The 20,251-nt window shown below is 42.2% G+C and overlaps 1 protein-coding gene across 8 annotated transcripts in view; it reads left to right on the forward strand.

Annotated features, from left to right (window-relative positions):
* The window catches only part of LOC117351284 (hyaluronidase-1-like), a 49,844-nt gene that overhangs the window by 13,196 nt on the left and 16,397 nt on the right, over positions 1-20,251 (forward strand). Inside the window, exons 1-4 of one of the 8 annotated variants that reach the window (XM_033926386.1) lie at positions 4,282-4,394; positions 7,166-8,610; positions 10,142-10,231; positions 15,024-15,788. In XM_033926386.1, the coding sequence (XP_033782277.1) occupies positions 7,714-8,610; positions 10,142-10,231; positions 15,024-15,392 (1,356 nt within the window). In that variant the 5' untranslated portion in view covers positions 4,282-4,394; positions 7,166-7,713 and the 3' untranslated portion in view covers positions 15,393-15,788. The other 7 variants (XM_033926382.1, XM_033926383.1, XM_033926389.1 and 4 more) reach the window with 7 other exon arrangements.

Below are 20,251 nucleotides of genomic sequence, written 5' to 3' on the forward strand. Positions count from 1 at the left end.
GTGTATAGGGAGAGGTATGGCCAGTAGGAAAAAGGAAGTATTGTTGCCCCCTGTATAAGATCTGATAAGACCTCATTTAGAATTTTTTAATACAATTTTGGAGGCTGCACCTTCAAAAAGATATAAAAAGGATGGAATCAGTCCAGAGGAAGGCTACTAGAATGGTATGTGGTCTTCATCATAAAGCATGGAGACAGACTCAAAGATCTCAATCTGTATACTTTGGAGGAAAAGTGGGAGAGGGCAGATATGATAGAGATGTTTAAATACCTACGTGGTGTAAATGTCAAGTCAAGTCTTTCATTTGAAAGGAAGCTCTGGAATGAGAGGGCATAGGTTGAAGTTAAGAGGTGATAAGCTCAGGAGTATTCTAAGGAAATACTTTTTTACTGAAAGGATGGTAGATGCGTGGAACAGTCTCCCGATAGAGGTGGTAGAGACAGAGACTGTGTCTGATGTCAAGAAAGCCTGGATAGTCACATGGGATCTCTTAGAGAGAGGAAGAGATAATGGTTACTGTGAATGGTCAGACTAGATGGGCTATTTGGTCTTTATCTGCCATCATGTTTCTATCCTTAAATATGAACATTTTCAGCAAGCTCTTATAGCTTTTTAAATCAGTTTCAACCCAAATGTAGTCAGGTAATGTGCTCCAAGTTTTCCAAGTTTCCAAGTTTTATTATAAATTTGATGAATCGCTTTTTCATAATTTACTAAGTGAATTACAGTAAAATATAAAATAAATATACTAATCAACATACAATTTAAAAATTTAGTTAAAGTGGGTTAGACAAACAGACATACCGACAAAACTGAAAACGAGGGGAATAAGGGGTAAAGTTACAAAATTAATACTTTTGGAGAAAGAAAAGAGCCATAGAGGGAAAAAACATAAGGAGGGGTAACAATTTTTCTTTCTTTTGTTTTTTCATTTTAGAGGTTAAAAGCATCTTTAAAAAGAAAGGTTTTTAAGTTATTTTTAAAACGCTTAATGTCTTTTTCATCACTTTACCATTGAGGCCGTTTAATGTAAACAATTTAATTTGTCCATTCCTCCAGATGAACCAACCGAAATGAGGAACCACCTTGGATTTTAGACTCACCCAAACGCAGTGCTCTCACAGGCTGGTGGAGATGCAATGTCGCTGCTAATATTGTTGACATTTTTCCAATCAGGGTTATATATTCTAATCAGGACACATAAGAGTTAAGTGTCTTAGGTATCTTTACCCTATAAACCAGCCAGTGTAAATGTCACTTCTTCTATTCAGGACAAATAATGCGTTATAAGTGTTCAGGGCTTGAGTACAGAGTTCGGACTAAAAAACAATCACTAAATGTTTATTATAAGGCAGAGAGGTACTGTATCTCACTTATAGCAGAGAAGGGCAATGGTCAAGAAAGCCAAGCAAATGCAGGATTTTTTTTCCAAGGTTTTTTAAAGCCTATAGCACAGCTTAGTACCTCAAATATTGCAGGAGAGAAGGGAAACAAGAAAGCAAGGCAAAGGGGGTGGGGACAATAAGCAGCCAATGCACAATAACATAATGCAAGTAGCAGATTAACTTAACACAAAATTAATTTAGACAGTGATAAAAACGATAAAAGTTAGCTGTAGAGAAGTAGAGAATCCTAGTAACAGTAGGGTTATCAGATGTCCGGGGAAACCCGGACATGTCGTCTTCTTATAGGACAGTCCAAGTGCCTGGACAAATTTTCAAAACCCAGCAAGTTTGTCCAGGTTTTGGAAGGCCCTGAGTTAGGGCCACATCTGGAGGGCTTCCGAGCATGCGCAGATGCAACGCGATGATGTCACACGCTTTCGTGCATGTGTGTGATATCATCGTGTTGAATCCACACACGATCGTAGGCCCTCCAGATGCAGCCTGGACTCGAGGAAGAAGAGATGAGGTTTGTGTAGGGGCAGGGCTGGGGGCAGAACAGGCTGGGGGCCACATGCAGGGCATGATTAATTCTTTGAGGGCCCCTAGGCACACAAGTACACTGGGCCCCCCTGGCCCTGCCCCGTCCCCATTTATCTGTTTTCTTATTTACTTCTTTATTTCCACTTGTATTTCTTTTTTTTTGTTTGTTTAATTCAAAACAAACAAAGATTAGCATACCAATGCACAGTTTTTCTTCTATGCAACTCCCAAACATCTCTGAACGAATTCCCCTTCCTTCCCTTCCCACCTACTTACCCAGGATTTTAACTCTGAACTCTTTCCATACATATATAAAAGTGTTCAAATATATTGTAAAGCAGTAATACTATCCAAAATACTGTATAAGTCTATATTAATAACCAAGTTTACGCCTCTCAATTGTAACCCATATGTATGGATAAACAACCAAATCTGTAACTCCTCTACTACGTTCCACTCCATGTATGTTAACTTGTAATGAAACAACAAGGCAAAGCAGTCCACCAAAGAATTCAACATAAAACAAAAGAAGATTGGCAGAAAATAAGGAGATTCAAATCAGGTTTATTCAAGATGCTTCCAAGAACCATGCCCGATGCATTTTGCCACACAAGGCTAGTCAACGCTAACAGAAAACCATGTCTTTCATACCCGCAGAACACAGATATATGGAATAAGTAATCACAAACTAAAAATAGAAATATGTAGATAAAGGTTAAACTGAACCGCCAAGAAGCCAAACTACATACAGTGAAACACCACTGAATCAATGACACATAGCCCCCTAATACTCTGCAAAATATAAATATAGCCGATGTAAATTTGAAGAAACTGACAAACAATCACCACTTTACAAATTAACAAATATAAATAAAACAGCAATTGAAAATAACAATATACCATTTTATTGGACTAATCCATTTTCCAATTAACTTTCAGAGGCCATTAGCCGCCTTCTTCAGGTCAATATAGTATACTGCTGTTACATAATACTATCCTGACCTGAGAAAGGGGGTTTTGGTCTCTAAAAGTTAGTAAAAAATGTATTACAATTAGTTCAATAAAAAGATTACCTCATTTTCTGTTTCTAAAAGTTTTATCAATACAACTACAATACTATTTTATTTTAAAGCAACAAAAAAATATTTTTTCTACCTTTTGTCATTTCTGCTTTTTGTCTTCACTCTCTTCTTTCTAACCAGCATCTGTCCTCTGTCTTCCATGCAGCATCAGCCCCTTCCATCCACTGTCCACCCTTTCCCTGTTCCATAAGGTATCTTTCCTCTTTCTATGCTCCTTCCATAAACTGTCTATCCTGTGCCTCCTTCTCTCCTTTGTACATGATTCATGTCAACTTCATCCCCTCTCCATTTTTCTGTCTCCACCCTATCCCCTATGTTCGGGCATCTCTCTTCTCCTTTCCTTCCTTCCTTCCCACTCCACCCCATGCCCTGGCATCTCTATCTCCTTCCTTTCTCTCCCCCCATGCCCTGGCATCTCTCTCCCTCCATGCTCTGGCACCTCCTCTCCTTCCTTTCCCTCTGGTCTGGCACTCAGGAGAGTTTCCCAGGGAAATGTGTGCAAAGTACAGTTGAAAGAAGAGATGGGGGAGAAGCTAGTCCTGGAGGGTCAGGTGCCAAACAGCTAGGCAAAGGCTGGGAACCAAGCTGCTCTACTCAGAGATAGTCATTTCACTGTTTGACTGATGTGAAGGTCCTTTATACACCAATTGTTTTCATCATATTTGATTCTTTGTATACTTTGGCAAGGCCATGTGGCTTAAGAGTTCTATTCATCCAACCTTTTTGTCTCTTGGGTATCTGTGAAGTGGAACTTTCGTCCCCTCCTTTTCTTTGTTGGTGTTTAAGATGCTGCCTTTTCCCAGGTACCCCCTTGTTGTGTGACTGGTGGATTATTACTAAAAAAAAACCCAACATTTTCCCAAAGAGGGCTGAGGGGTGCAAATAAATGACCGTCCCAGGTGTCCAATACACTGATGCCTGCAATATTTATGTGCTGAAAATGTAGCTCAGACTCGTTTGCATTATGCAGTGTTCAAGGGCCGTTTAAAAGCCCACCTCTTGGAGAGTGCTTTCCACTCCTAACTCCTCTCACCAACCCTATATTGTCATGTCTGTCTGTCTGTTTATATTGTAAGCTCTTCCTAGCAGGGACCGTCCATAAATGTCAATTTCAGCGCCGTACACGTGGTAAGTAGTACTCGTGTTTGCGCTCATTTTTTCCCTCACAGCTTATTTGGACGTTACTTCGTTGCGGCCGCATTTCTGTTGGTCTCGCGCACACCTGACGCGCGAAAATCTACCCGCTCCTCGCGAGCGCCTGGCTGTCACAAGCTTCCTCGGGCCAGACAGCGTCCCGCCCCCGCCCCTCTCATTGGTTGCTGGTCCGGGACAGGCAGGAGGGATTGCTGGAGCAGCCAATCAGCCTCTTCCTCCTCTTCCTGCTTCGGTAGGTAGCGGCGGCCGGAGGCTCGTGCCTTTTCCCTGGTCCCAGCTGGAACCTTTGCCTTGCTCGCTCGCGCTCAGAGGCTCGTGAGCGCGGCTCAGGTAAGGACTGGCTTAGGGCTCGTGCTGACCTGTTAGATCTGAGCCCGAGGATGCAGCGAAGAGAGTGATCGTGAGCAAATGCCATGAGCAGTGTAAAAAGTCTGGACCGTACTTTGTAGCGGAAACTCCTGCTGTTCCCAGACTATGTACTAGTCTTTCAGCCCGTTACATTAACGGGTGCTAGAATAGATGTGTCTGTCTGTCTTTCTGTCTCTCTCTGTTGTGCCATGCCTGCCTGGCCCCCTTCTGTCTCCCCCCCCCCCCCCCCCAGAGCAAAGCATGATTGCTGCCTCCCCCCCTCCACTTCCCTGAGCAGTAGCAGACTGTTTACCAGCATGGGACACCTCACAGACAACCCGCCGCAAGCCACGGAGGCACACATCACGGCAGCACAAATCATGCCGTTTCAACTGCGCATGCACGGGTAAGATGCATGCTATACATTCAGGTGGACTAAACGCGGTGAGTAAAGTTCATCCCGTGGGGACGGGGGACAAAGCTATCCCCGTCCCCATGGGATCTGTCCTTGCCCCACCTCGAACACTGTGCAGATGAAGACAGAGCTCAAGGGACAGAGAGAGATCCCACAGGGACAAATTGGACGGAACCACCTTTTGGTGGTTACACGTTCAAAGCGGTTTACATATATACAGATAATTATTTGGTATCTGGGGCGATGGAGGTCACAGGGAGCAGTGCTGGGATTCAATCCCACGACGGGTACTGTCATCTCCGCTTAGTTTTGGTCTTTTGTTCTCAAATGACAACTCTTGTCTACATTTATAAGGATTGCTGTCTTCCTCCGCATTTTCAGTTTGCAAAATACCAATATGGGGACTTTTTTTTTTCCAAATTCTTTATTAACCAAGTAAGAATCAGTTTTACAAAAAAGATGTTACATCGATCAGAGAAAAGATTTATGTTTAAATAAAATACATAAAGTAAATAAATATATCTAAATAAAGTCTTCTTATTTGGATAAAATCAGTTGATGTCTGTAGAAGTAGAGAGTTCTTAAATCGTGCTTTTTGGCCTTTTAGGAATGAATCTGAACCCAATTTGTACATACTGTGTACATATTGCATCTGTTCATTTTTAGCTGGAGCAACTGGTGTTTTCCAAAAATGAGTAATCACACATCTACAAGAAAATCTTTAAAAAATTGAGAGTGGTTCAAAACACTGCAGTTAGTCTAAAAAAATGGGAGCATATTACTCCATATTATCAGAAATTTCATTGGTTGCTGACTGAGGCCAAAGTTTTGTTTAAGTTTGCTTGTTATAAATCAATTTTTGGCTTGTCACCTGGCTACCTTGTTTCCCATTTTTCTTTGAACTACTCAAATAAGTTTACACATAGAATTTGTTGTTATAAAAGGTTTCTTGAAATAACTCTCTCTTTTCAGGCTGCTAAATTGAATGTTTGGTTTGGAAAAATTATGCTAGGAGATTCCTCCTATCTTGATTTTAGAAAATTATTGAAGAACCAATTATTTGATAAATTTGTATCCTAAAGCATTCTGTTGTCTTTTAAAATTTTATGCATTTCTCATGTTTTACTATCTGATGTATTTCCATTTTTAAATTGTATTCTTCGCTGTATGCTCAGTTTTACTTGTTGTGAATCGCCTAGAACCATTCCTGGTCAGCCGGTATATAAAAAATAAAATTATTATTATTATCTAGGGTTTAACCTTTGTACTGGGTGTCAGCTCTAAAGTATGGACTTGATTTTTGCTTTCAAACTAACTTGCGTTGTTTCTGCGGTTAGGTGTTTGCTGGAAAAGCTCACTGAAGATTTTGGAAGTTCTATCTAAACCCAACTGTCTAGCCCTGCCATTGGCACAGATATAGTAAAAATCCAATATTATCAATAAATAACTCTTTCACATGGATAGTGCAAGTACAAAAATTAATCACATGTGAATGCAACAGTACAGGCTTGGCCAAAAACTCAGAGGACGAGAAAGCCTCAGAACCTAACTTCTCAATAATGGTTCAAGGTGTTCAGGGTGCCACTTTTGGTTTTGTCTAGCTCAGGGGTAGGGAACTCCGGTCCTCGAGAGCCGTATTCCAGTTGGGTTTTCAGGATTTCCACAATGAATATTGAAAGCAGTGCATGCATATTCATTGGGGAAATCCTGAAAACCCGACTGGAATACAGCTCTCAAGGACCGGAGGTCCCTACCCCTGCGATAGCACCTAAAGAAGATGAATATTTTGCATGCAAGTATCTTTCTTGTAGATTCATTAGCGATAGCCTGAAAACCTATCCAGTTTGTAGCCCTTCAGGATTGCAGTTTGATTCCACTGGTGTATAGATGGATAGAAACAATCAGGCAGACTGAGTAGGCCAGGGGTGTTAAAGTCCCTCCTTGAGGGCCGCAATCCAGTCGGGTTTTTAGGATTTCCCCAATGAATATGCATGTGATCTATTTGCATGCACTGCTTTCATTGTATGCTAATAGATCTCATGCATATTCATTGGGGAAATCCTGAAAACCCGACTGGATTGCGGCCCTCAAGGAGGGACTTTGACATCCCTGGAGTAGGCTGAGTAGAAACCAGCTGCCACGGGTACAAGTGAAGTGCCACTCAAAGAACTAGAAAGATTTATTTTCTGCTTTGTTATTCATAGTCTTTATATATTTTTTTTCTTATGTCTACTGTGTAGGAAGATACTGGGAAGCTGGTACTAGGTTCACCGGCAGAAGATTCATCTCTGACAAAGACCATTAGGAGGAAAAGGGAAGAGTGAAGAGAAAGAAGAGAGACAAAGCTGAAGTACCATGGGCTCCAGGCCACTTAAGTGGGGGCTACTTTATGAAGGTCGTTGGCACGACTGAGAATGCGGAATTATCTCTAAGGACAAAGTTTTGGAATGTGACTATATGACCTTTTAACACCACCTGAGTCCTATTGTATAATGTTTCTATTGTCCTGAGACGTTACACTCAGATCTCTTACTGCATTTTAGTCCGTTACTTCCTGCAATCATTATTGCTTTTATCCTGTCAACCATCCCTAGGCATATTGAGCAAATGCCCACTAGGAACTCTGCTAAGAAACCAAAAAATATTCATTTCATGTGTGGCTTAAATGGAACCTGAACATAGAGTCTAAGGACTCGCGTTCTGGCGCACTGCATCACATTTCCGGCTTCTGTCCCATTTGCTGTTCTTGATATTTTGAGTAGAGGGTAGTTGTGCTGTCAGAAAGGTCATGATTTTTTGGGCATTTTTGATGGGACTCTCCTTGAGCCCATGTTCTGCTTGTTTAGCCAGACCAGCTCATTTGGCTATCCCATTTGTAACTATTTGGAATGCTCCAACCCAACATTGCCAAGACAGATACCAAGTGGATTTAGATCTGAGAGTCTTTGATATTGTACGCAACCAAAACCAGTCATTTGTTGGCAAAGAGGTTACTATTTTTTACAGCACAGAGCTTGGTTTTTATCCATACTACACTGAGAATGGGACTGCAGTGAATGGTGGGGTCCCCCAGAATGCTAGTCTGAAAGATCACCTTGCAAAAGCCAAGGAAGATATTAAGGCCACTATATTGAACCCAGACTTCCAAGGCATGGCAGTCGTTGACTGGGAAAACTGGAGGCCTTTATGGATTCGAAACTGGGACAAATTGAAGATCTACATGGACAAGTCTATTGAGCTGGTTCAAGATCAACACCCTGATTGGCCACTTGACCTTGTGACCAGCGAAGCTAAACATGAATTTGAGCAAGCTGGTCAGGGCTTTATGGAAGAGACCTTGAAGCTCAGTAAACAATATAGGCCAATGGGATTGTGGGGTTTCTATGGCTTTCCAAATTGCTATAATTTTGAATACAAAAATGCAACTTTGAACTATACAGGAGAGTGCCCCAAGATTGATATGCAACGGAATGATGAGCTTCAATGGCTGTGGAATCAAAGTAGGGCACTTTACCCTCAGATCTATCTGGACAAAGAGATGAATATGTCTGATAATGCTCTGAAGTATTCCAGGCACCGGCTACAGGAGGCATTTAGGGTGGCCCGACAGACCATCAATGATAGTCTCCCGATCCTGCCTTATGCTCGGATTGTGTATGTTAACACAATGGATTTCCTTGCTGAGGTAATCTTAGAAATATCATTGCAGGACAGTATTTTGGGCACAGTGATCTGATTTGGGTCCACTTTCAAGACTTGAGTTCTTAAGAAAACTGGGAGTAAGCCAAAGTCTTTCTATAGGCTACTCTATAACGTCGGTTTTTGAAGTCCAGCTGACAGTTTTGAGAGACCCGAGTCCGATTTACTGATTTGAGCACTTTTCTAGTAATTCAGCAACAAGGTTCCCTGACGCAGGGACGAAACATGACAGTTTCACGATGGAACCTTTAAGATGAGATAAGTGTCTTATTTCATCTTATTTCAAAGGTCTAGTACCGTTTTTCAACCTAAAATTACATTAAATATGCTATGATTGGATGGAGAGGCTTTATATGGAGAGAATTCTCCGGGTACAGTCTCCAGGTCTCTGAGTATATTTCTTGTTTAGAGATTAGATTACTGGCATTTGAGTTTAAAGATTGCCAGAAATTTAGGGGAGTCTATTATCTTTGCTACATATTGAAAACAAATTTTATGCACATGATATTAAATCAGTCTTGGTTGTGAAAGTACCTGTGATTAAACACATATGTGTGTTATTGACCTATTAAGCTAATATTCTGTAAAGCAAAGTAGGTACAACCTTTTCTTTTTTAAAAAAAAAATTATTTATTGAGAATGTGAGACATACAAATTGTAAAACATACATATATCAACCAGTACATTTGTAACAAGGCCAACATATTGCAAGAAAAAGAATGGTACCAGAAGCTCCCCACGCAAAGTAAAACAATATGCACAGATAGATAATCAACAACCCCTCCGGACAGTCCAGTCAATATACGGCTTCCACTGCAACAAAAACAAGCCTAAGCTATGATGCTTCAATTTGGACATATGAAAAACATAGTCCATTTTATTGACCACTTGTGCTTGTGATGAAATCGTATCCTGACGCCATGCAGCCGCCAATACTAGACGTGCTGCCGTGGCCACTGTCGCAATAATACGAGAGAACTTGGACGGAACTCCATGCGGAGTCAGAGTCTAAAGGGCACATCCCAAATCTTTAACCATGATCATCCCCATATATATCTGATAAGATAGAGAACACCCTATCCCAGCAACCTTTTCTTTATACTGTAGAATAGACTCTGACCAGTTACACTATTCCTCCATTCTGTGTGTGGGGGTCTGCAAATAATAACATAACCGTGGTAGTTTGAGGTAGCAAGTGTAGGCCTCATGAGTTTGTCATGTCAGTGCTTTGTATTGCCGTGTTGGCCTGTGTTTCTTAGATCTGGCCGCTCCATGGCTGCAGACAGGGGAAAGTGAAGTCCTATTCATATCACCCGGTTACAGGCTTTTAAGATTATTAGAATGATATTGATATGAGTTAATTATGATGTAGACATTTAATGAGAGCAGAAGAACCTGTAGATCACAATAGTCTCACAGTTTGGATATACCACCTCCATTGCTCAAGGGTGCAGTTTCCTATAGCTTCTGGAAGGGAAAAGAATTCATGGAATTTTCTTATGTTCATTTTTTAAAAGGAAGATTTGGTGCACACGATTGGAGAAAGTGCCGCTCAAGGGGCTTCTGGGATTATCCTCTGGGGAAACCAGGATTACAGTGAATCACAGGTGCGTTATTTAAGGTCTGAGCTGCTTCAAACCTGCTGTGCTTGGAGGCTGAGTTACAAATTGTGGTACTGGTGCATTACGGAGTGAATCTTGCTGTTCTCAGAACCACGAGGGGAATTGAGTCGTCCAGGTCAGGACATTCTCAACTACCCCTATATTTAAAAAAAGGCTTCACTGAATGTGGAGCCTTTTGTGAAATACCTAGGACACCAGTAAATACGCAGGTATTTGCCAGCAAGTCCAGCACACACACATATACCACACCCATAAACACACATATATACCCCCTACACAGAGATATACACACATCCACACATACTCCACAGCCAGGCACCCCCCAACATCCATACACATATCGCCACACCCAGATGCACACACCCAAATATATCCCATATACTCCCCCATACATATGCACACATATACACCCCACACCCAGACACCCCTCTACACATACATACGTATATACCTCCCACGTCCATACACAGACACTGCCACAACCCATACACACTCCCCTACACAACCCACACCCCCATGCACACATGTTTTTGAATACAATGTATAGAATCTGATCCATAGTGCTTAATAAAATGAAAGTATGAATTCTGGAAATAATGCAGTGGGGTTTGTGGTTCCTGCTGTGCTCAAACCCTGTGAGCGATTCCTGGCCTAGTGGTATCTGGATGTTGATGCCTTTGAATACTGTTAGTTTTTTTATGGGAGAGTGGGGAGACTAAAAGATATTCTGCGATGGTAAGGATGCAAAAGAGAGATCAGAAGATGAGGAGGTCATGTGAAAGTAGGGTTCATGGGATTAGGGCAATGATCTCAAATTCATGGCCCCAGTGCTGCATGCAGCTCTCAAACAGTTGGCCAAAACGCTTCTCAAGTCCTGCAGATTCATTAAATGGATCGCAGTAGGCCAGGTGAGGACACAGGTCAATGTAGAGCAGATGTAGGAGCTACTGTGCCTGCACCATATGTACATATGACTGTAGGACAGGCCAAAGATCAGGATTCATATTTAGATGCATGTGCACTGTAGTGATTTGAAGCACTTGTGTTCAGAGAAGTGTAGCAACCACACCAAAGTTTTGCAAAAGCACAGAAGAATGCAAGATGAAATCTGAATTTTCAATGATGTCTTTAACTAGTAGAGTCCTTATGCCTGCAGGTGGCATCTTTATGTAGGTAAGTTTTGGGTGGGTTTTGGAGGGCTCACCATGCAATATAAGCGGGTTATGGTGGGCTTTATATGTGATGTTCACTGCAGTGTACCCTATTTAACCTGACATGTCCTAGTTTTTGAGGACATGTCTGGGCACCCGGACGGCTTTTCAAAACTCAGCACTTTTGTCCAGGTTTTGAAGAGCTTCCAGCTTGGGACCACGTCGGGAGGGCATCTGTGCATGTGTGTATGCAACGTGGTGATGTCACGCATATGAACGCATGCATGTGATGTCATCATGTCACGCGTGCACAGATGCCCTTCCAACGCGTCTCAGAGCACGAGAACAGGTTGAGGGGGGCGAGGCTGGGGCGGAACGGGGCTTGACGGGGGCGGAACGGAGCTTGACTTGGGGTGGGGCTGGGTGGGCCTTGGGGTGGGCCATGGGTAAAATCTGGTAACCCTACCCTAGAGTGTCCTTCTGCTCTGCTTAGAAGTCTATGTGGCCATCTGAAGCTGTCACAGAGAGAGAGGTACCTACTGTTTCTTTCACATCTTTGGGTGGTGGGAGGCGATTGGTATTCACTGGGGGAGTAAGGAGGGTCATGCCTTAATCCCTCCAGTGATTAACTGACCAGTTTGGGCACCTTTCTGGCCCTTATTCGTTTTTAAAACAGGTCTAGCCTCAAATGTCTAAATGGTTGCCTGGATGTTTTGTTAAACGTTTGATTATTGCTGCAAAACATCCAAGTCCTAAGTCTGCCCAAAACGGTTCATAGACAGTGGAGTGCAAGACGTCAGCGCGCTGACAATCCAGTGCCGACAATTCGGCGCAAGACAGAAGCGCGCGGGGGAAAAAGTAATTTTTAAAGAGCTCCGACGGGGGGTTTGGGGTGGCAACCCCCCCCCACTTTATTGGTTAGTGTTCGCGCTGCTGTTGGAGGGGGGTTCGGGGGGTTGGAAACCTCCAATTATAGCAAAAACGGAACTTTTTCTGATTTTTATCGGGAAAAGTTCCATTTTCTCTATAATGTGGGGGGTTTCACCCCCCACACCTCCCCGCAACAGCAGCGCGAACACCAACCAATAAAGTGGGGGGGTTGCCACCCCAAACCCCCAGTCGGAGCTCTTTAAAAATTATTTTTTCCCTCGCGCGCTTCTGTCTTCCGCCGAATTGTCGGTGCTGGATTGTCAGCGCGCTGGTATCTGGCGCGCGATTATCCCGTCACCGCCCAAAACATGCCTTCAACACCGCCCTTGGAATTTAGATGAACAGGAGACAAACAGCACAGAAAAATGTTTTAAAGTATGGGTTTTGAAAATGGTGATTTGGACATTTTAGCAAAAAAAATATGTCCAAATGCCACTTTCTGCCATTTTCGGGGTCGTTTTTCTCTTTTGCAAATGAGAGTGGGGTGTGCTTATGTGTTGACATTTGGAAGAGGGAGATGAAACAGAGGGCACTTGGAATGGGTAAAGGAAGAGAGAAGAGTAGAGCAAAGATCAGGATAGGGAAGAGAGAAACGATGAGGGAAGCACTCCTGGAGCTGGTGCAGGGTCTCAATTCAGTTTATTAATTTGATATCTCACCTTCTTATTTAATCTCAGAATAGCTTATAAAGAATATAGCTCCATCTTTCCCCTTAGTTCTTCCCTCTTGGGATCCTCCTCTAGATCTCAGAACCTTTCTCTCCCTCTTCTGGATGGATTCCAGAACCTTCCTTCCCTCTTCTTTTCCCCCCCCTTCCTTCACCTTTCCTTGGTCCTCGGTCCTCTTTCCAATCCTTGACATCAGCTCTTCCTTTGCTTGCCCCCCCCCCGATACCCGAGATCTTTCACATCTAAAATTCCCCACAAACAAAATAAATGATACAGGCAAAAGTACTTTATTTTTATTAGGCACAACAAATACAGTAATATGTAAAATTATTAAAATGTATGCAAATGGGTCACTCAGGGGCAGTCCAAGATAGGGGCAGTGCAGTGAAACGCACTCGACTTGGACCCTGAGATTCTTCTTGTTTCCTAAAAGAAAATGCCGCATTCTAAAAGAAAGGGTAGCGTTCGGCCTGATCCCTTGGCTGCTAGAACCTCCTCACCTGCTCAGCGGTCCATTAGTTTGTTTTTGCTCCGATCCCGCAATTACCCGGAGGCCAGGCTGCTGTGTCTTCGGTGAGCGGTGACGCCAAAGATTTGGACTTTAACATCTCCTCGTCTCCTCCGGGCTCGGTTCCTCCGCCTTGCCTTGCTCCCATTGCGGCACAGCTGCTGGTTCCCGGCGAGGGAGAATCCAATCCAAGAAGCAGTAGCCGCAAAAGTTGGAGAGGAGCAGAGAGAGCTGGGAGTGGTAGTAGAAACCATCACCCGGCCTGAAAGACTGATGGCAATAACACTGGAGAGCATTTGGGAAGCTCTCCAGACATTGAACACTTCAGTTTCCAAATCTTCTAATGAAGTTTCAACCTTAGTAAGTATTGTAACTGCCCTGGGGGAGAAATTAGATGGGACAAGGAATGAGTTTTCCCTGCAGATGAAGAAACTTACAGACAGAGCAGATAAATTGCAAGAAATAATGTCTGGATTAATAAAAGAAAAAGCTATTCATAATAGAAAGATTGAACAACTTGAGAATTATAACCGCAGATTGAACTTGAGACTTTTGAATTTCCTTAAGGGCGCTAGATGCTAACGCCACCAATGAGCTGGCGTTAGTTCTAGCCGTGTATCGCAGGTTTAGCGTGAGCTAAAAACACTATTGCAGCTTAATAAAAATCTCTGAATGTGACTTGCATTGAATTGCTTAGAAAATATCTGATTGAAGTTCTAGGTTTTCCACCAGAAAATATTCCTCCGATTAACCTTCCTGAGAAAAAAAGAAATGGGAGCCACCTCAGAGAATTTACAAAAGAATTCAGACAAATCACAATTGAATATTACAGATATATTAGAATCAACTATTACAGAAGATTCTGAAAGAGCGACTTTACTGTGTCTATGAACAGGACGTTAATACTATTTTCAGGTTGTTTTTTCGTAATTCTCAGAAGGTATTTTACAGTAAAAAAAAATCTGGATATTTCCAGATGTGACTCAAGATCATAGGAAATTATTTCTTGCAATGAGACCAGATGTGATTTCTTTGGGAGCGTCATTCTTGTCCTATCCTTGGAAGTATTTGATAAAATATTTAGGGTTAAAATATGTTTTCTTTTCTCCAGAACAGCTAAAAGCATTTATAGAGATGAAGAGGCTGGGCAATTGGAAATGTTTAATGTTAGAGAACAGTGAAATATGTTAGCGGGATATATCTGTTAAGCCATTCTTATATTAGAATTATGTTTATTTGATAAGCTCGCCCCCTAACTTCATTATTGGGGTCTAAGGAAGATTTATTTTTCTTATTGTTTTCTATTTTGCCTTTTTCAATTTGCTTCTGTATTTCCTTAATAAGACTTGTTCTTGTATTTAATTTAAAAATATTATAAATAAAGGGGGAAAAAAGTATGCAAATGAACCACTAGTCTACCCTTGATCCGCCAAAGGAAACTGGTGGTTAAAAGTAGCCCTATGTACTGTATTAAGCTCAGTCATTCTGTTGAGTTAATTTATTGCCAAACTTTCTTTCAGGGGTCCTGCCTTGCGGTGAAAGGCTATATTGACACAACCTTAGGTAAATATATCATTAATGTAACCAAGAGCGCAGTGCTCTGCAGTCATGCCCTGTGTTCTGGCAATGGACGCTGCGTGAGGAAGGAAAATGTCTTGGGAGCATTTCTCCACCTCAGTCCTACGAGCTTCAGCATCAAGAAGGATCCAGATGGGCTTGACTACCTAGTACAAGGAGCGCTGGCAAAGGAGGATCTCGACAAGATGAGAGATGGTTTTAGATGTCAGTGCTACTGCGGCTGGGAAGGGACAAATTGCAAAGAAAAAGCATCCCTGAACTCTGCACTAAAACCATCATGGGAAAAAGCCACACATTGGAAGGATCTATGAGAATGAGGATAAGTGAAGAGAAGCAGAAATCACTGTTAATGCTTCTCTAGACATAAATAACAGTTGGGAATAATTAATCCTTCCTGTCGATAACCTTTCAATTCTAGCTCGGTTTGGCTCAGCTTCTAATACACTCACCAAGCAAGATTATTATGTCCCTCTAACAGACACTCTTACCTGTAATCTTTCTGCCCTTTACCACACTCACTTCCCTTTTCAAAGAGCCTTCTGCCCTCATCCTCTCCTCAATGTCTGCCCGAAATTTGGCTGCCTTCTTAACATAGTAACATAGTAGATGACGGCAGATAACGACCCGAATGGTCCATCCAGTCTGCCCAACCTGATTCAATTTAAATTATTATTATTATTTTTTTCTTCTTAGCTATTTCTGGGCGAGAATCCAAAGCTTTACCCGGTACTGTGCTTGGGTTCCAACTGCCGAAATCTCTGTTAAGACTTACTCCAGCCCATCTACACCCTCCCAGCCATTGAAGCCCTCCCCTGCCCATCCTCCTCCAAACGGCCATACACAGATGCAGACCGTACAAGTCTGCCCAGTAACTGGCCTAGTTCAATCTTTAATATTATTTTCTGATTCTAAATCTTCTGTGTTCATCCCACGCTTCTTTGAACTCAGTCACAGTTTTACTCTCCACCACCTCTCTCGGGAGCGCATTCCAGGCATCCACCACCCTCTCCGTAAAATAGAATTTCCTAACATTGCCCCTGAATCTACCACCCCTCAACCTCAAATTATGTCCTCTGGTTTTACCATTTTCCTTTCTCTGGAAAGGATTTTGTTCTACGTTAATACCCTTTAAGTATTTGAACGTCTGAATCATATCTCCCCTGTCTCTCCTTTCCTCTAGGGTATACATATTCAGGGCTTCCAGTCTCTCCTCATACGTCTTCTGGCGCAAGCCTCCTATCATAGGAGCCTTCTTCAGTGACAAATTGCACAAGATTAATGGTGAATTCTCCACCAGGCCACTGCCTCCTTCCCCACTTTGTTCACCTCCCCCCCACTGTGACACCGCTATACTTTGGTTGTTTTTTTTTTTCTGAAATCACAAAGGAAGAAACTGATTTGTTTTCTCAACTCATTTTTTTGTTCCTCTAACCCAGTGAACTCAAACTCTATGGAGGGCCACATTTTGGATTTGTAGGTACTTGGAGAGCCACAGAAAAAAATAGTTAATGTCTTATTAAAGAAATGACAATTTTGCATGAGGTAAAACTCTTTAAAGCTTATAAATCTTAAAAGAAAAGATTTATAAATTATAAAGAGTTTTACTTCATGCAAAATTGTCATTTCTTTAATAAGACATTAACTATTTTTTCTGAGGCCCTCCAAGTACCCTATTTTTTTCTGCAGCCCTCACATTTAAAGTCAAAACTGACACATTTCAATCAATCTGGTGCTTTATTTTTCTGTGTTTTTAACTATGTTTCCAGGGCCTTCTTGTCCTTTGACTGCTTTTCTCTCCGTCTTCACTTTCTGCCTTGCATCTATCTTTAAAATAAGAAAACTGACTGTAATAAATACCAGTAAGGAGAGAGCGAAAACCTCCTTAAATATATGCTCAGAGAAGTGAAACTCTGTTTTCATAAAGTCCCTGTGTCTGGTCTTAACGAAGTTGCATCTATCTTTGGCATTAACTTATTCAATTTTTCTGCTTTCTTCCCTTCCTATCTTTCTCTCCTTCCTTCCTTCTTTTCCCCTGGCCTAGCATCTGTCTCCTCCCCCCCCATGCCCTGGTATCTCTCCCTCCCCCTCCATGGTCTAGTATCTCCTTTTCTTCATTCCTTTTCCTCCTTCCATCCCATGGACTTGACATCTCTCATTCCTCTCCCTTGTTTTCCTTCTCCCTCCTTCCCTCTCACTCCCCAATTGGGTGCAGCAGCATTTCTCTACCCCCTTTCCTCCTCCCTTCCCTGTGCAGCAGCAGCAGCATTTCTCTTCCCCCTCCCCTCCCCCCACTTCCTGCTTAGTTTCTGGCCAGCTCCCTTGTTGCACTCACTTTTCCTTCAAAGCTGCGGGCGGCTCCTTCCGAGATCTGCGCCTGCGTCGGAAGCCTTCTCTTTGACGTCAAAATATCTGTTGATGTAGAGCAAGGGTGTCAAAGTCCCTCCTCAAGGGCCGCAATCCAGTCGGGTTTTCAGGATTTCCCTAATGAACATGCATGAGATCTATTTGCATGCACTGCTTTCGTTGTATGCTAATAGATCTCATGCATATTCAATGGAGAAATCCTGAAAACCCGACTGGATTGTGACCCTCAAGGAGGGACTTTGACACCCCTGATGTAGAGCCTTTTGTAAAATACCTGTAGGAGCATGTGTAGCTGCCAGCATAGGGTTACCAGACATCCGGGAAAACCCGGACATGTCCTCTTATTAGAGGACTGTCCGGTTGCCCGGATGGACTTTCCAAAACCCAGCAGTTTGTACGGGTTTTGGAAAGCCCCCGAGCTCTGGCTGTGTCTGGAGGGCCTTCAAGAAGCATGTGCGGATGATGTCATACACTTCCGCACATGCTAGAGGCCCTCCAGACGCTACTCAGAGGTCGGGAAAGAAGAGACAAGGCTTTGTGGGGGCCGAGCTGGGGGCTGAACGAGGTGGGATTGAGGCAGAACAGGTTGCGGCTGCATGCGGAACAAGGTGGAGCTGAGTCAGAACGGGGCATGGCTATGCAGCTGGGTTTTTATGATGGTAACCCTATGCCAGCACATAGAGTGAGAGCAGCCATTTTAGAAACATTTACATAGATAAAATTAGAGTTACCAAATTTTCCAAAGTAGAAACCTGGACACATGGCCCCAGCCCCATCCTGTTCTTCTCCAGCCCCGCCCTGTTATGACCCCGCCCTGTTACGATCCCACAAAGCCTTGTCCTCCTTTGCCTAGACATATAAATGCCGCCAATTAAGTAACGAGACTAATTTTAATTTGGCTTCATTTTGGAAGCAGAAATAAACAATAGGGGTGATATAGGCTGGAAAAATCATGGTTATTCAAGCGAAAGTTAGGCTTGAGAGCCTAAGCTAAAAGTTAACATAACTATACTGTTGATGTTTCCATTTTTACATATATCTGTCCTCCAGCTAATACAAGAAAAACATGTTTTTCTATGTATTTGTTTTATCTGTAGTGTACAGTAAAAGCAGACATTGTTAGGCACCAAGATAGGAAAATATATCCATCTTTTCTCCCAGCTTGCATGCTTTCTGATTGGTTAAAGCAGCCATCAGTCTTTAGACATAGGAAGTGTATGTACTAGTGTTTAATTGTTTTGGTTAGGAACACCTTCCTATATATTAGAGGGAATCCACAGTCTTTTTGTGTGAGGGAGACTCTTTCTGACATCTGCTTTTCCTGATTGCATTAAAAAGTATATTGTATCTGATTTCTGTGTATATATGTGATCTCTGGAGCACAACAAAGAGAAGACCTCTGCAAGAGATTGACATGTCAGGATTTTTATTGACTGACCCGACATGGCCATGTTTTGGCACAATACCTGCGTCGTGGTTCTTTAAAATAATAAACATAATCTGTAAATTAGTATGACATGAAATACAACGTACACATGAACAAAAACGAAAAACTGATTGCTGAATTTTGATTCAATTTTCACACAAACTTTTATGCCTGTTATCAAAATCAATCTGATGTAACTGAATAGTCACAGTTATCAAGGAATTACCAGAAATCTCACGAAATTACATGGAATTATACTTTTCAGACAAAATTATGTTTAGTTAGTGGCTTAAATTACAGTACCACCCTTTCTTTAAAAAGTATTTCCTTAGATTACTCCTGGGCCTATTTCAATTGAAAGACTCTTCTCATGTGTATTTATGCCACATAGGTATTTAAATGTCACTACTGTATCTCCCCTCCCGCCTTTCCTCTAAAGTATACATATTGAGATCTTTGAGTCTGTGTCCATGCACCTTATGACAAAAACCACCAATCATTTTAGTAGCCTTTCTCTGGGCCAACTCCATCCTTTTTATATCTTTTTGAAGGTGTGGCCTCCAGAATTGTACACAATATTCTAAATGAAGTCTCACCAGGGGCATCAATACCTCCTTTTTTCCTACTGGCCATTCCTCTTTCTATGCACTCAAGCATTCTAGCTTTTGCCATCGCCTTGTCAACCTGTTTGGCCACATACTATCACATCCTTTTCCCTCCTCTTTCATGCACAAAAGTTCTTTACCCCCCATAAACTGTACCGTTCCCATGGGTTTTTACAGACCAAATACATGACCTTGCATTTCTTTGCATGAAATCATAGCTGCCAAATTTCAGACCATTCAAGCTTTGCTTGGCCCTTCCTCATATTATTCACGCCATCTAGGCCCTTCCTCATATTATTCATGCCATCAAGGTATCTACTCTATTGCAGATTTTGGTATCATTCGCAATAGAGACAAATCTTACCTGACAGCTCTTCAGCAATATCGCTTACAAAAAATATTAAAAAGAACTGAACCTTGAAGCATACCACTGGTAATATCTCTTTCCTCAGCGCGATCTCCATTGAGCACTCCCCTCTGTCACCTTCCACTCAACCAGTTCCTGACCCAATCTGTCACTTTGGAGCCCATACCAAGAGCACTCAGCTTATTTATTAGACATCTGTGTGGAACACTGTCAAAGGCTTTGCTAAAATCTAAATACACCACATCTAGTGCACTCCGTCTATCCAATTCTCTGGTCACCCAGTCAAAGAAATTAATCAGATTTGTTTGACAAGATCTTCCTTTAATGAATCCATATTGCCTTGGGTCCCGTAATCCACTGGATTCCAGAAACATCACTATTCTTCGTTTTAACAACGTTTCCATTAAT

Source organism: Geotrypetes seraphini, chromosome 17, assembly GCF_902459505.1.
Source record: "Geotrypetes seraphini chromosome 17, aGeoSer1.1, whole genome shotgun sequence".
Lineage (NCBI taxonomy): Eukaryota > Metazoa > Chordata > Amphibia > Gymnophiona > Dermophiidae > Geotrypetes > Geotrypetes seraphini.